This window comes from Nothoprocta perdicaria, unplaced genomic scaffold (assembly GCF_003342845.1).
Source record: "Nothoprocta perdicaria isolate Ctin4 unplaced genomic scaffold, notPer1 scaffold_57, whole genome shotgun sequence".
Taxonomy (NCBI): domain Eukaryota; kingdom Metazoa; phylum Chordata; class Aves; order Tinamiformes; family Tinamidae; genus Nothoprocta; species Nothoprocta perdicaria.
In genome coordinates this window covers 1,152,333-1,166,254 of record NW_020455832.1, presented here as the reverse complement: position 1 = coordinate 1,166,254, position 13,922 = coordinate 1,152,333, and the positions used below count along the sequence as shown (strand labels likewise).

The following is a 13,922-nucleotide window of genomic DNA, read 5'->3' as shown; positions in this document are numbered from 1 at the left end:
TAGCACTCAACTTGTTTTTATTTTTTTTATTGACACTTTTATCAAGCTGTTCTTCAGACACAGAGTTTATCCCTCCTCAAATCCAGGTGAGTGGTATTAAAAACCAAATGAGGGAGGCAGCAATCGGCCAGCCATGAAAATGCCTCAAATGTCACCAAATGAGAGGGCAGAGGAACACGCAGCCATTCATTACAATGTAAATTTTCCAACGCCACGAACTTGAAGCTTTGACCCCAACAGCTTCCCTGTTTTCCAGGGAGAGAAGCTGAGCCCTGCGCTTCCTGCAGGGCTAGGAGAACCACCCTGGGCAGTTCCGGCAGTTCCCCATCCCGCGTGGGCGGGTGGCTGCGCCGGAGGCTCTGCCTGCCTGGCAGCTGCATCTGTCATCGTACAGCAAGAGAGATGGGCTAGCGCAGCGCCGCGAGATGCAGACGCATTATTCCTATTTTACAGATGGAAAACAAAGATTAAGAGAGCCCAGCAGACTTGCTCGGCCTCACAGTGGAAATGCAAAAAAATAACCCTTCCAGCTCTCCGGCCTCTATAGTACCTTATCAATAGGTTCTTCATTTCACTTCTTCAATCCCGTGTCTTCTCGAGGACAGAGGGGAAATTTGATAGACTGGCTTCCGCGAGTGGGTGTCTTGGAGTAAGAAAAGGGAAAAGAACAGAAGAGAGGGCGGAAAACACAACTTTTGCCACCTCTTCAGGGCACGGTGGGCACTCCTGACAGGGCTGGGCACGGGCAGCTCCTGCCTGTGCAAACCAAATAGCGCAGAAACGAGTGGGACACTGGCCCCTTATCTCCCTGTGCACAGGGCAAGGGTTTCTCGTTTTATGCCTCACATTCCCAACTGCTCCAGCAAATGGCATTTTGGGCTCCCATTGAAAGGAGGCAAAAAAAAAAAAAAAAAAAAAAGATATTGCATTTCTTTTATCATTTTGAAACTTAAGAATGCTGAGTTCTCCCATAGAGAATTTCATTTTTATCACACTGAAATACCACTAGCTGCTCTGTAAGAAAAGTCAGATGAAAAGTCAGTGGTACCCAGTGAAAGGACAAGAGGCCTTGAGCACATAACTGAAATACAAAAAGAAAAGTCTTTTTCAACACAAAAAAAAAAAAGACTTTCCTACTGTGAGGGTGCCTGGACACTGGAGCAAGTTGCTTAGGGAGGTTGTGAAGGCTCCATCCTTGGAGATCTCCAGAAGGCCCCTGGACACTGTCCTGAGCAGACGGCTCTAGAGGCCTGAGCAGGGGAATGGCCAACATCTCCAGAGGTGCCCTCCAACAGCAGTTCATATGTGATTCTACACAATTCACAAATTTTACTCATGACCCAGGAGAAGTATAAGACATTGTTTTTATTTTATCTTGTGCTGTTTGGCTATGTTTGCTCTAAACCATTTCACTGCCACATGACAAGCTGACAGCAAAGAGTTTCTGTCACAGAAAATTGACACACATCGTTTCTGTTTTTTAAATTGTTGTCCATCTCTGTCCTATAGCATCATTTTCTGCATTAAAACCGTTTCAAAATTTGTAAATAACTCTTTCATTCTTCCTTCTCTCATTATGCGAAATCACATCTGAAATGACAAAACTCATGCATATCTCACCTAAAAATGAGAATAAAAGCATTGCCCAAATAAACCCGGATAAAGAAATTTCATGGGTACTTTATCCCTCAGGACTTCTGCTTAAACCATTGCATTTGTTATTTAGAGAACAGAAAGCAATCTTCACTGCACAGAGGTTTAGACATCTCCTAAAGGTGATGCGAGGCCCATGGCATTTTCTCTGTATCTGTCCTTAGCCGATTGTGTTGCATCTCTCCACTTTCCCAGTGCTGTTATCTGGCATTTGCTATCTCTCTCTCTTGGATTAGTAGGAGCAAAGACGGGGGCGCCCATGAATCAGCAGCAACATTTCAGTCTCTGGCTCCTGCAATGAGGCCCAATCTTTTAGCCCACAGTGTCCCCTAGTCAGTCTAATCTATTTACACTCTGCGAGTTAGAGTCCCTAGCTATAAAATGAAACCAACACACACATTCCCATTACAGAGCTCTTAAGCCCTGCAAGTTATAATTAATTTCTGCTGAAACACTGTGCATTAGCTGACAGTGACAGAGCAGACTTGACTAAGCCATGAAAAAAAACACTCAGAGATGAATGAAACTGAATCCCATTTTGAATCTGTTTTTCATAGTGACATACCATTTTTATTAAAGTTTTTCATGTAATGCATATACACTTCTATCTGGAGACATATCATTACACAAATAAACCTTTATATTCTGTTTACAAAGAATTAGAAAGCATTCTATCTTTCACATACGTAAGTATAAAAMCCCTGCAATCCAGCAATCTGAGAAGTTGTACTGACCAGTCTCAACCTAATAGGAATAGTCAAGATAACTGCAAGAGAAGGCCATGGCATCTCACAGTGGTTTATAGCTAAGGGATTTAACACAGATGAGATTTAGATCAAAGAACCTCCTATGTGGTTTTCAAATTCCTCCTCTGCACTTTAGAGAGCTCACAAAGATAAGGTTTGTCAGCAGGAAGATAGCACATCCTTAAAAACATATTTCTACAAGACATAGCTATTCTCACCCTCACAATACATTCAGAGGTCAAACCCATTCCAAAATAAAACAAACAAAAACACCTGATGGCCGACTAAATGGCAAATGCAAAAAAAAACCCACCAACAATAACAAAAAAAAAGAAAGATGTGCCAAGAACCCTCAGTTATTTCCTATTAGCTATAGGAATATCTATATTGCTRTATTTCTATAGCGTTTCCTATCGCTGATCCGCCCTGCAGAGCACGTTGCCATTTGCTTTGCTCCAGGTGGGTGAATCCAGGAGCAAGATGTGCACGGTCATTTTTCTTTCTCATTGCACTGTCTTGAGCTCTCCTGCCTAGTGCACATTTTCACTTCCTCAGTGCTGTTATCTTTGAGGCAACAATATCTGAATCAAACCCTGAAAAGTCACCGTGCAAAATTTTCCATTAGCTGCTTAGCCATGGCAGAACCCTGCATTAAGCAAGGCAGGTTAACCAGACAGGCCGGGCACGTTCCAGAGAATCAGGATCTAAGCAGATAACTATTTGTAACAACATGCAGTTCTTCACTACAAAGAAGGATGCATATAAACAAAATACAAATAAAAGATAAACAGATAATTAACTTGCAGGCATTATAAAAGGCAAAATATATGGTTCTTGTATTTATGCTTTTCTAGCATAGTAACATAAACATATAAGGAAAGTGAAACTTGATTTTCATTAATGCAACTCACACATTTTAAGGTCAGCTATTAAGCCAATTGGCTTTGGTATTAAATTATTAAGAACGTGATTCAAATGAATAATTGTTCAAAAAACAAGAATATCCAAAAAACATTTTACTGCAGTGCAAAAAACACCTAGGAATGCTTCAGCTGCTCACAATCTGTTCAACCGCACAGTTCAACGTGGTTTAAACAAAATTACAGCTTGCAAGTCAGGTATTACCACAGGCCTTTGAGAAGTTATTTTTACTAAGAGATTTCTTCTTGTTTCATTAAAATGAGTCAAAGGAAAGAAGTGAAAAGATTAAGTCAAGCCTTGAATTACTCGGTAATATGTCTCTCACACACGGATGTATTGGAAAATGATTTTAATGTTCATTTTAGAAAGAATCCCAAGAAGTGAATTTACCTAATAAAGCTGTTCATAATCATGAACCAATTTTGTGAATACTTGCATATACAAGGAGACCTAATTGTTTGGTTGAGATCACCCAGGAAAAAGATACAGAAGCAGGAGATCAGGAAAYTACCCCACTGAGTGCAGTTACCACCACTACAATAATTTTTAAATAACGAGCAACAATAATTCCTCAAATAAATAAGTAGCTGGGGATATGGTGTGTGTGGTTTTAAGTTGCACAGAAAGAACCAAAATTAATYAAAATCCTCTATTCAAAGGAAACAAAGTGTGCTGTGATAGTTTACAATAAATCCTATCCTTACAGTGGTGTGATGCAAAAAGGAAAAAGAAACCCAGAGAGCTGACAGAGCACTTCCACAGCAGTGAAAGGTTTGTATCCCAAAGCATCAACACTCCATTCACCAAACGGACCTCCACTAAACCAAACTGTCCCTCTGTTCATTCTTTTTTTCCTGTGGACAAAGAAGAATTCCCTCTATGGATTCCATCAAGTATCCTACCTTTTGCTTCTTCCCCATGCCCTTTTCCCCTTTTCTTGCCCAGCACTACTGGCATATGTCCTAGCCCTTCCCTGCCTTCAGTGCATGGCAGCATTCCCACCCACTTCCTCTCTTGGGATTCTGCCCATTTTCCTGCCATTTCAAATCCTTCTTACCCAAAATGAAATAAGCACAACAAGGAGCCTTCCCTCACTCAGTTGCTCCAGAGAAATAAATCCCTTCTGCCAGATCCATTCAGTTTCCSTCTAATAATCCCTCCAAAAAGTGGACAGGCTTTCTACCTGTCACTTATTTCTCTTTAGAGGTGAAGGGCTGAAAATAATGTCACTTGGTGGAGTCAGGAGGTGGATGAAGCTTTTGGCAACTCTCCCAGAAATCTCCTGTCTTGTTTCTGCACAGATATTGCAGGGGTAAAGTTGCAAACCTACAACAGTGCCACAGATCTCAGCCCAAGAACATATGTTCTTATGCTGTCAAGAGGGAGAACTGCAGTGAAAACATCACACGGTGCCAACCGCCCACAAGAGATAGATGGGTGCCCAAGCCCAACRCACAAAGCAGAAAATTAAGAATGTTCTCTTTGCTTTGCTTGAAACGCCCGTGTCATCTAGAATCAACGAAACCGTCTGGAACAAAGCACAGCCATCTCTTTTTGTTATCTGACTAGCTGAAGAAAACAACCTAATATTAAAAGAAAGTGACAAGTTGTTACTGTTCAAAAAGCCAAATATGTTTGTAAAAATTTCATGCCAGTACCTCAGTAAGTGACTGGTGAAAAAGACTACAAGAATGCACCCTCTGAAACAGTGTTACAGATGAAATTGTAGCTAATACTGGGAAAGAAAAGGAGAGTTATTAATATCAATTCTTAACAGGAATGAGATTCAGTATGAAATTTTGACTGACATGAAGAAATCAATAAGCTGAAACACTAATAAGCGATTTAKTGTGACTGAACTCAGTAGATTAATTCATAACATATTTTACACAGGTGATTATTATTTACTTCTAGTTGTTTTCAACGCCTTACCTATTAAAAATAGTACATTCGTGATCTGCTCCATTCAGGAGATTAATGAATATAGTGTGTTAAAAAATGGTAAAACAACTTATGAGTATGTGTTATACTAACCTATATTAGTTCTCTCCCACCTTCTTGATTTCAAGTTCTCTTGTGCCTAGCTTAAAATCACTACATGAGATCAAATGAATTCCTTTCCATATTGGTCCAATACACATCAAATATTTCCATGAAAATCAAGGGTAAGTACAACTAATGATGCAAGAAGACTAGTGTGAAGGATTAGCTGTTTAATTCTCTTCAATTTCTGCTAACTTCAGACACTCAAAGAAATCTGATTATGCTGTGCAAGGCCCTCAATAGCCATTCTTCTGGAGTAATAAAGTGTAGTCTTATTATGATTTCAGAAAAAAATATCGGAAAATGTTAACACTTCACATGGATTAGCTTATCTGCTTTCAGAATACAGTAAGAGACAGCTTTCAAAACAAGTATGTCTGTGACACACCACTCCAAATGATAAACCACAGACTCTTGCCTACCTGGAACCCTGCCCAAGCAGACACACGAAAGTATCACATTAAACTGACACCTCTGTGGTTTCTCTGTGGATTGTGGACTTCAATGCCTATGATCATTGTATTTTTCTCAATACTTTTGAAATAACTAGAGATAGATGAGTTTATTAGCAGTAAATAAAGACTTCATTATCTGCAATGTGGGTGTCCAGGGTGCAGAGTCTTTGTGTTTTAATACTACATATAATTAATAGCAAAAAGTGGTTTACTTTCCAACAGGGTTTTGTGCAGTACAGTCAGAAGGGTATTTCCACACTGCAACCCTTCATACAAAGACTCATTTCTATTAGAAAATATATGTTCTTTTCCTTTTGAGTTTGGTTTTAAATGATCTTCACAGTTTTGGGCTATGAAGTGGAGTGTAGAGAAACGAAGTATAGTTCTTTCATTTTTTTTTCAATATTGCACTCAGAAATATCTGCTGGCTTCTCTAGCAACTAATATAGCTCATGCAGAGATACTGAAATCTTACAATAAAAAAGGAAACAGAAAAAACACTGCATTTCATTGTTTTATTATTAATAAGGTTATYGAGGAGAGAAAATATTTGCAATTTTTGTTTTGCATTACTTGACTACTGGCTCAGACAGAGCTTGCAATGCTACAGCAGAAAGAAGGAGCCAGACTAACTGCAGACATGCAAATTATTCAGTGGCAGTTGGATTTCTATGGAGATCAGTAGAAATCATTATAGACACGGCCTATTTGCATTCAAAGAAAATGTGCCTATTTAGGTCCTGCTTTGCAAAGTAATGAGTAATCAGAGCTGCAACTACAGTTWCCAGCAAAATCAAATTTCTAGAACACCCACTGTGGGTATTACTGAGAAAGTTCAATGATGAGGACAGTTGTATTAGTTGCAATAGTATTCTCCTTATGTTATAGTGCGTTGGGCAAAGCCATAAAACAAAGGTTTAAAGCAGGAGCAGGTGAGAGAAGGACAACACAACTGGAGATTAAGGCATGTTTCTCATTTATCAGACAAAGAGGGGAAAAAATACCTTTCTTTCATGACTGCCAGGTACTCCGGGGTTGTTCTGCTTGAGAAATCCTGCTGTTGTGGACCACCTTGTGGGATTTTTTCGTGATGGCTCTTCTGAAGAAAAGTTTGTATCACTTACAGAGGTTGAGAGGCCAATCAGTGCAGGGTCACTACTACGCCGTACATGAAGAGGCATATCTGAAGAATAAAACAGACAGTAAATAAACACCGAGTAGTTTAAACAYGCTTTTCAGATTGGAAAAATATTGTTTTAAGCTCTGGATGGGTGGTTTTGACCAAATGTGGTTTTGCAGAGCAGCTCGTTATTGACCTCAGCTTAGCTCCTCAAGGCCGCAGCGTGTCACAGCCTTGCTGCTTGAGCGTCTGAGAAGAAAACAAGGCCCAAAAAAACCTCTTTGAACCTAGCCAAGTTCTTCTGCTTTTTAAGTACAAATATGATACCACTAATATCCATGAGATTTTGTGCAGAAAAACAAAATAGTATGAGCCTGGGGAACTAACAGTCTACAGTCATTTACAGAGCTTCCTAAAGAGGAAATACATGAAGGCCTAAACTTAACAGCCTGGTGTCAGAGTAAAGGGTGGACTCGGGCCCCTTATTATGGCCAAGACTGTTGAAGAGCAACTGCTGTTGAAAAGCAAGTCCTTCCGCAGCACCTCACTGCCAAGATACCCATGTGGGCACCTGGGTATCAAACTCTTCTCAGTGAAAGGCTGTGAACAGGAGTCCTCTCCTGTGCTCCATGCCTTTCCCAAAGCGCCTGGACGTGACTGCTTTCTCCATTCTGCCCTTAACTTTCTGACAGCTGAAACAAGGTCTGTGCTCATTTATCCCGATTCCCTTCGCCTTCCAGCTGGCATGACTGACAGAATAAAAATATTTCATTAGTAATAAACGATGTAGCAGGCAGGCAGGCTGAGTGAAAAGAGATCTTTTTTAGATACGTGAAGAGGTCAAACCCATTCTGGAAACTATGATGGCAAGTTGAACTTAGTTTCTTTTGAAACACAGCTTAATTTTTCCCATTTCATTTATTATCCTGCAACAAATATCCAGACATCTATAGTCTCATCCAGACATCTATGGTCTCCTCGCACAAACAGAAGTTTCATTGCCTGCATTTATGACCTCTTAGCACTCTCCTGTTCAGTACGGGAATTGATGTGACCTATGTGATTTATCATTTTTATTTCTTTTAACCACTGCATTCAGAACCTTGAATGCAAAATTGAAAAAGGGAAAGCTGTGACAGGCAAGCTGCAGAGTTTCTGGCAAAGACACACTGGACAACACCCAAAAAAGAAAACCAGAATTAGTTTTCGATGTTCTGATGAAGCAGTCTCTGAAGAAGCTGACCAACAACAGGAGTTTGATGAGTGAACAGTCCAAGTTTTGTAACATATTTAAGCTAATGCTACACCTAATAATATTAACGTAAAGAATCCTATCATGCATGGCATTATAAAGACCTTCAAAGAGTGGTAGGTCATGCCACATTACAAGCAAATGGGTAAGTTGTTTTTTTCTTGGAGCAACTAGGACTTCTGTTGCTAGGAAATGGGCTAGTAGGACACAAGAGGACACTGGAACAGTCATTCTACCTAAATCCTGTCCAATCTGGTAAGTAATAAGGATTAATAAATATTTTTTACCCACTATCATTACACCTCCTTTGAAAATTCTTATATTGTTTTCATTTTTATAAATACAGATAGTCGCTACAGTTAGTTTTAAGCAAAGAAAATGCTTTCTTTTGTAAGGATGCATATATATTGTATTTAATATAATGGAACTAGGAGTAATTAAAGATATTTTAGGAAGATCTTTTTAATTATGCATGTTTGGTCAGATTAATTCTACTTAGATTTTGATTATTCAGTAAGCATATCCTCAGACAACTCATAACAGAGGTTCTTCCTTGTCTTCAGCTCCTTCAAGTTTCATGCAGCAGCTGAAGGCAAAGCCTCTCGTTTTCCCCTCGATAGTAAACATGGTTAAGAGTACACTATCATATCCCAAGGGATCTGTACAGTACAGATGACACAGCTGCAGTCACAGGCAGCAGTCCCACCGAGCGTAATGAAGTGACCCATTAACAGCGGTGTCTGCTGCGGGCTTAGCTCTGTGCATACACTCTCATTTATTAGATTAGCCTGGTCAAGAAAGTGGCTCTGCAGTATGAGTGGTGCCACTTAAGAAAAATACCCATTTCTATTTGTTCCAAGCAACAGTCCATGCATATTATCCTGTTTGCCTTAGCTACCAACCCTACAACATAGAATTCGCATTTTCAAACATGAGTTCACTTGCTCCTTATGCTTGTAAATCTATATATAAGCATGGTGAAAACAAAATGTTCTTTTATTTTTACACTCTTTCTTCAAATTACTTGACATAATGAAAGTTAATTTCAGTGAACTTCCATAGGAAGAGAAGCTAAATTGCCAACAAAGAAATAAAGAAAGAAAACTCAAGTCAGCACATTTGGAGAAGAGAGAGCAATTATCGTGTCAGTGCCTTTTTCTTTGTAACTAAAAAGTGACAGTTTGAACCATGTTAAGTAGCAGAAACTTCTTCCCATTCAGAAAGTTAATCATCCAAGAGATTCCCAAACATTAATATATGTTCCAGGAAAAAAAACATTAATATCAGAAGTCTCCTTGTGTAACTCATTGCCTGATAAGTCATTTTAAGTTAAGTTATTGAGATATTTTGAGGTATTGGCAGGACACATCTCCAAATCCCCAACAAAATGTAGTTCTGCCAATGAGAAGAAAGAACTCGATCATTTCGAGCATCTCTTCAGGAGGATGGCTGAACACATAAGGAGAGATACTGCTAAACGAATGTCACAACTATGAATTACGAAACACCATCACTTGGGCCAGTTGAATTTATGCAAACCCAACCTAGACCAAAAAATCAGTTTTTATTGCTGGCACGGGGCAGGCAAATGGAGCTAGCTCTRCTGCATCCTGCTTGGGTATGGTCAACACTTCTCCAGCTGTTAATCCAGAAATGCAACCTTATTCACACTGTATTAACTACAGGTTAATCGCCTTTATACATCCATTGCAGTTCAAGAGATTGTTGCTATTCAGTTTTGATACTATCCATTAAAACAACAAATATTGAACAGGTTCTTTCTCCTGATATGTTGTTCATTACAATCTTCTGGTTTACTTAAATTCATAGATTTGAAGAAGATATACTTTGAAATATTAAAAGGAAAATCAAAGGAAAGGAACTTAATAATTAAACCACAAGATGAAGTACGCGGGGGACCRATGCAATGTCACTGACTCCAGGATGATGGCTGATACCGTTTGAAGTCTGTGGTTTCTTTGAAGAGTGGATAAAACAGCAATGAACTCTAATCGCAAGGCTTCAAATTCTCCGTGGCACTAATGCACTGTAAATATTGATTTGCTTCCACGGCTAAGGTGCCTTTTAAATAAGCACTTGAAATGGTAAATCTAATAATGAATTACAGGAAGTTTTAAAAGTCTAAGAATTAAGGAAGTATTAAATTAAAAATCATGAAAGTTACTGCTAACTCAGTTCTTGTGCCATATTCATGGACCATAAGCATTCAGCCACAAGTTCAGCAACACAGTTTGAAAAAGAACAATATGTAATAGAGAATCCCATTAAATTATGTGTATAGTCCCTGTTAAATTAAAGAAAATAGTAGGATAAAACTCACAGGATAAAATATAATCTGGATAACAAAATGCCCACATTGTAAGCATGAAATGTGGACTGGAAACCTCATTTTATTAAAAAGAACAGAAGTCTCACTATAAATTATAAAAACAGCCATCATACATTTTATAACCACCTGTAAATGTTAAGATCACACAGCTGTACCTTTCTTTCCGGCCACCACTTCCATTTTTATTTTAAAAGGGTCATCACCTTTCCTGATTATAAAATATGCTCACGAGCAAAAGTATTTGAGGTTCTGGCAAATTTTATATGTAAACCCATCCTGTATGGGGCCACTGAATGCAAATGATGGTCTTTCACTGCAGAGCTTATACACAGGTAAAGATACATAATGTTCTCATATCCATTTCTTCTCAGGTGCCAGCTTGGGAGGACATGTTTGCCAAAATTAAAAATACAGAGCATAGCCAGGAACTCTCTACTCTGTGAAGATTTCAACTGATGTTTCATTTCCTCAGTGTCACTGGCGACTCACACTCTTCTGCTGCAGTGATTTTAAGTTGGAAATGAAAAATGGTCTTTTGGTCACCTCTCGCCACCTACACACCAACAATCTGCTGCGACCATAACTTACGAGTAGACCGATATCTATAGACAGCAACCACCATAAGCTCACAACTCTCTACAAGAAAACAAAACAGTGCAAACCAGAGGTAGGTGTCTAGTTAAGAGAATATAAAAATATTTAGACGTATAAGGACATTCCTAGGATAAAAAAAAAAAACTCCCTGTAAAAGAGCATTCTTCACTGCAAGAGCCAATGCACACGTGTGATCTGCAGGTGAGCGCTGGGGCAGACGTGAAGCGGCAGCGCTGCTTAGCCCACGGCAGCTGCCGCAGAGCCCTGCAGCAGCAGGCTTGGGGACACCCCAGCAATGGAGAATGTCTCATTCACTCTCCTTGGGGCCCACAGCAGTAGCTTTTCTTCCTACAGAATCCATCCTACTTCTGCTTAATAAAGGAACATCTCCCAAACTTAATATTCTTAATGAAAATCTTCAGAAGTTATTTGTTCTGAATTTTTCGGTCCCCACTTTTCACTAGTTATCTCCCCTTTGCCTGCAGAGCTATCTTTTCCTTTCATGTGTCTCAGAAAATTACAGCATTGTCCATCCTTTTCATCACCGCATGGTGCTAGGCAATGCATATGTTCAYCACGGACTTAGCTTAATTCACTGCTGCTGTTCAGTTTTATAAATATTTTTTCTGGGCTTAACTTGTTCACAAATCACTTAGAATAATGTACTTTACTTACAAGATAGCYCCAGCGCTGTCTTACAAGGAGCATCCTCACTCGGGCATTAATTTATACCCAAGAATAATCCCACTTGGCCTTTCCTGTCATATGAATTCCAAGCATGCACTGCAATCCCTAAACTTTTTCAGTAGCTGTAGTATACCATCTTTGTCTTTCTCATTAAAGCATGTGTTCAATTTAGATCAATATTGTTCAAATATATTAGCTTCTATTTATTCCGACTGAATTAAATTGTATTTTCCCAGTGTATGCATTACATCTCTATTGCATTTTTTATCTTTCCTCAATTCATATTTTTCTCCTCTCCTACTTCAGCAACATCTAGAAATTTAATTAACGTACCATTTACAATACTGCTTCTTCCAGACCATTAATAAGCTGTTAAATAAAACCAAGTGTAGCAGGAATCCTCAAGACACCTTACTGGACAACTGTCTCTAGACTGACACATTAATTTGCAAAGATTTCTGCTCCAATTTAAAAACGTTGCTGAATTGTTTATACTCACATTAATTTGGAATTTCCAAGATGTTGAAATTTCTATCAAACACTTTAATATTTGCAAATATTATATTAATTGGGCATCATTCACCTATAACTGCTGTACCTTGCAAGTGAAAAGTGTTAATTTATCTGCAGTGATTTCTCATTCTTAATTGCTGACTATGCAGTGTTCACAGCTCTACCTTTCAGAATTATAAGAAAGCTCATGATGACATAGTTTGGATAATTAGTATTTATGTTTAAAAAAATATTTACACTTATCCTTAAAAAAATATTTACACTTAAGAATGTTAACTTCTAGAATGAATTTCTCTAAATCAGGACTTATTGGTTAAATAACTACAACTGCCTTTCATTCCTTTTAAGGAGAAAAATATCACTTTCAGACAATTTCTGATATTCATAGCTACTACATGCACTAAATCATAATTTTTTATTTRTTCTCCTAGCTTTTCATCTTAAGCCAACAGCTTACACACTTCCTCCGATACCTATTTTCTATTTCATTAAATGTCATTCTCTGGTTTCTTATTTCTTTCGCTTTAAAATGGGACCCACTAGCATTCGCACATGGTAACATTAGCACAAATCTCACCTGTTTTACCTGTTTCCTCACGRCATTGCCCTCTGCAGCAGGCAGAGCACATCTGGCAAGGGGCCCCAGCAGGACTGGGAGGCAGAGGCCCGTGCAAAGGCAGGGCCTGCTCTGGTGGATGGTGGGCGAATGAGGGGGGCTGCGAGATGCAGACCCAAAATCTGACAAGCATGTAACATGTTCCTAACTGTCACAGCAACTGTACATAAAATACACATTGTTCTGTAAAATTAAAAAGACACAAAAAAAGTGCTTTTGCATACTTGCTAGAAATACATGAAACTATATTGATATATGTATCATAGAAACCTATGCATAAAAAATTAAGATCCCTGAAAGACTGGACCACCAGGATAATAATGTAACCACACCACCAAAAAAGTTTAATTATAAAGTGAAAGAAAAGCCCATACCTATTATCATTTTCAATTTCTTTTAGTAGAACCTAAATTTTCCATTTTCCCCAACAGTGGCTGCTTGATGACTTTGAAAGTTAAAAATAAGAAAATATCGACCTGTCACAGTTGTATTTTAACAATGAAGTAACATTAAAACTTTAAATTCTTTCAAAATAATAATCTTTTTTCTTTCTCTAATATTCTTTCTTCTTATGTTGGAATGCTGAGATCCAGGAGGAGAGAGATGATTGTATCTTGAAACTCAGTTTTCTTTGACTCTGACTTCTGTAGCTAATTAGGGAAAGATCTTTAAAACTGAATTAAAAATTAACTACCTATATCCTCTCTGTTTCCTTTCTTTTTTTTTCTTCTGTATATATATCTTTGTATGTCAAAATAAAAGACAGAAATGCCAGATCTTACAAACATGCTGCTCTGTTCTGTGTTAAAAATTACATTTCACTATGTCTCAGGTCTCAGTTTTCTGGTGCGCTTTGTATAGATCACCTGGAAAGGTGATGGAGCGGTTCATCCTAGAGAGAATCTCCAGGCATATGGAGAAGAAGCTGCTGAGGAGCAGTCAGCATGGATTCACCAAGGGGAAGTCATGTCT

At 38.6% G+C, this 13,922-nt stretch overlaps 1 protein-coding gene across 1 annotated transcript in view; it reads right to left on the bottom strand.

Moving 5' to 3' along the window:
- The window catches only part of PARD3 (par-3 family cell polarity regulator), a 388,174-nt gene that overhangs the window by 248,227 nt on the left and 126,025 nt on the right, over nt 1–13,922 (bottom strand). Inside the window, exon 4 of the mRNA XM_026048772.1 lies at nt 6,823–7,001. Coding sequence (XP_025904557.1) covers nt 6,823–7,001 — 179 coding nt within the window. The remainder of the gene's footprint in view (nt 1–6,822; nt 7,002–13,922) is intronic.